Source organism: Aplysia californica, unplaced genomic scaffold, assembly GCF_000002075.1.
Source record: "Aplysia californica isolate F4 #8 unplaced genomic scaffold, AplCal3.0 scaffold00029, whole genome shotgun sequence".
Taxonomy (NCBI): Eukaryota; Metazoa; Mollusca; class Gastropoda; order Aplysiida; family Aplysiidae; genus Aplysia; species Aplysia californica.
Window position 1 is genome coordinate 1,999,832 of NW_004797299.1, and position 2,622 is coordinate 2,002,453.

Below are 2,622 nucleotides of genomic sequence, written 5' to 3' on the forward strand. Positions count from 1 at the left end.
TGATGATGATGATGATGATGATGATGATGATGATGATGATGATGATGATGATGCTGATGATGATGATGCTGATGATGATGATGGTGGTTGTGGTGGTGGTAGTCGTGATGACGGGTATGAAGGAGGCGTGTAGTTGGTTCAGGTGCTGATGTTGTTAACAGACACTATAATAATAAAGTTGATGTCATGTCAATTACGCGAGAATGCTGACGATGACGATAAGGGTGGCAGTGGTGATGACCGCTGTATCTATTCGGAGATGTCTCCGACGGAGATAGACCAATCAAAATACTTTGCGCCTCTAGACCAAGTAAAACAAAAATCTAGGGGGTTACATGGGGGCATGCCCCCTTGTTTTAACCCATAATTGGATATTTTGAAGTTAAGTTTGAATTTTTGTTTGAAAATAATTGATTTGCGACAATTTTAGTGGCTATATGTGTGATCTGCAGCAAGTAAATCGCAGTTTGACCCCCCCCCCCAAAAAAAAAGCAGTACATCTGTGTGCGGGACAGCGTCTCCGAATAGTTCCTAGGTGCTCGCCGGAGACGTCTCCGAATATCTTCTGCCTGTGATGACAGTTGGAGATGACATGACAGTATAGTGTAAGATCATGATTGCATTCATTATTCTTCTTCTTCTTCTTCTTAGTTGGAGATGACATGACAGTATAGTGTAAGATCATGATTGCATTCATTATTTCTTGAACCCGTGTAGGCCTATCACTTTCTACTTGTTTGACTGCAGCTTCAGTTTTAAAAAACTGAACTGGAAGAGAAAAGTGCAAACTACATTCCCCCTCTAAACACTTCCATCAATAACAATACTGACCACACATTCTTTGTTTCCCCTACCTTGACCTTCTGCTATGAGGCCATAGACACGGGACAGCTCCGCACCGAGCTCCAAGGGACACTTGATATCTTGATCAAGTAAAGACGCCTGGATCTGTAACAGTTGAGAAATACAAAATAAAGTAATCAACCTAGAAATACGGAACGTAAATAGATGTAAGCCTTTATCCGTACAACTTCTGCGTCTAACAAGACCAACATTTAACCGAACATCAGCAGTAATTACCAATTCATTGCTCCCTTTTGTTTTGATACGTTTAGGGTTTTATAGCACTTGCAACACAATTAGGTAATATAAGTGCCCAATATTAAAGGCGTTACTGGAGAGTAACAAACGCAAAAAGATAGAAAGACGAGAGATGAGGACGATAGATGTTTGATAGGGAAGAAGGGGCTAAACACAGCAGAGTACCCGCCAACCACCCACTCCTTAAACTCATGGATGGCTTACATAAACGTTTGTGCTCGAAGTAAGTCAACATTAATTGTAATTTTCATCATCATTGTATAATGTGGTACATCTTCTTAGTGTTTTTTAAACATTTTTTTTCCTTTACTCTATTATAACTGAGTTGTCCTTTCCTTCTCTTTTATACATCTGAGGTTTTCTTTCCTTTACTTTCATATATATCTCAAACCATGATGCTCAAAACTGTAATAATTGGTCATTAATGGGACATGTACAGGGCCCGTACAACAACAACAACAACAACAACAACAAACACCACAACCACCACAACAACCACCACCACCACCACCATCACAACAAAAAAACAACTACAGCACTAACAATAACAACACGAGCAGCAGCAGCACCACCACCAGCATCACCACCACCACCACCACCACAACAACAACAACAACAACAAAACAACTACAGCACTAACAATAACAACAAGAGCAGTAGCACCACCACCACCACCGCCGCCACCACCACTAACAACAACAACAACAACAACAACAACAAGACCACCACCAGCAACAAAAACAACAACAACAACCGGTGGTGGCTTCTCTCGGGGAGGATTCAGTCAGGGAGGTTGGACTGCCTCACCCACTGCCCAAGGGAGGCGGTGGCCCTGGCGAAGAGCACGCTCTTCGGGGCTCCAAACATTTCGAACGGATAGGCTACCACATATACACGCACAACAACAACAACAACAACAACAACAACAAAAAGATAATGCTACAACAACGACAACAACAACAACAACAGCAACGAGAAGAGATTGCTATCGTCTCGACGACCAGTCACCTTGGAAAGACAAGAGCCAGCCTTGCTGTAGTCCCGTAGGTTGATGTACGTGGACGCCAGCAGGATGAGGCCGGTCCAGGTGGCCGGGTGGCCGCTGCCGTACATGTCAATGGTCGTTTTCACACGGAAGTTTGCCGCCAGGTATGCTTGTTCTTTGTCATTCTATTATAATATCAACAGCAATAACAAAAAACAGCAACAATAACGACAACAACAACACCAACAACAGCAACGACAATAACAACAACAACGACGACGACGATGACGACGACGGCGACGATAATAACAACAACAACAAAAAACACCGCAAACACAACCACCACAAAACAATAACAACAACAACAACAACAACAACAACAACAACAACAACAACAACAACACCGTCGACGACAACATAAATGCAAATACATTATAGTTTGAAGGTACCGGTGTTTTGATGTAACACAAGAAAAGAAAAACAAAACGATTTGCATATATTTCACTAGAGCAACACAGAGGTAGATGTAGTCATTT

General features: G+C 42.2%; 1 protein-coding gene across 1 annotated transcript in view; it reads right to left on the reverse strand.

Moving 5' to 3' along the window:
- The window catches only part of LOC101854229 (zinc finger MYND domain-containing protein 12), a gene marked incomplete at both ends in the record, with an annotated part of 7,575 nt that extends 5,304 nt beyond the window's left edge, over nt 1-2,271 (reverse strand). The window contains 2 exon segments of the mRNA XM_013091178.2: nt 855-948; nt 2,110-2,271. Of these exon segments, the coding sequence (XP_012946632.2) occupies nt 855-948; nt 2,110-2,271 (256 nt within the window).
- Nucleotides 2,272-2,622: the final 351 nt, after the last annotated feature.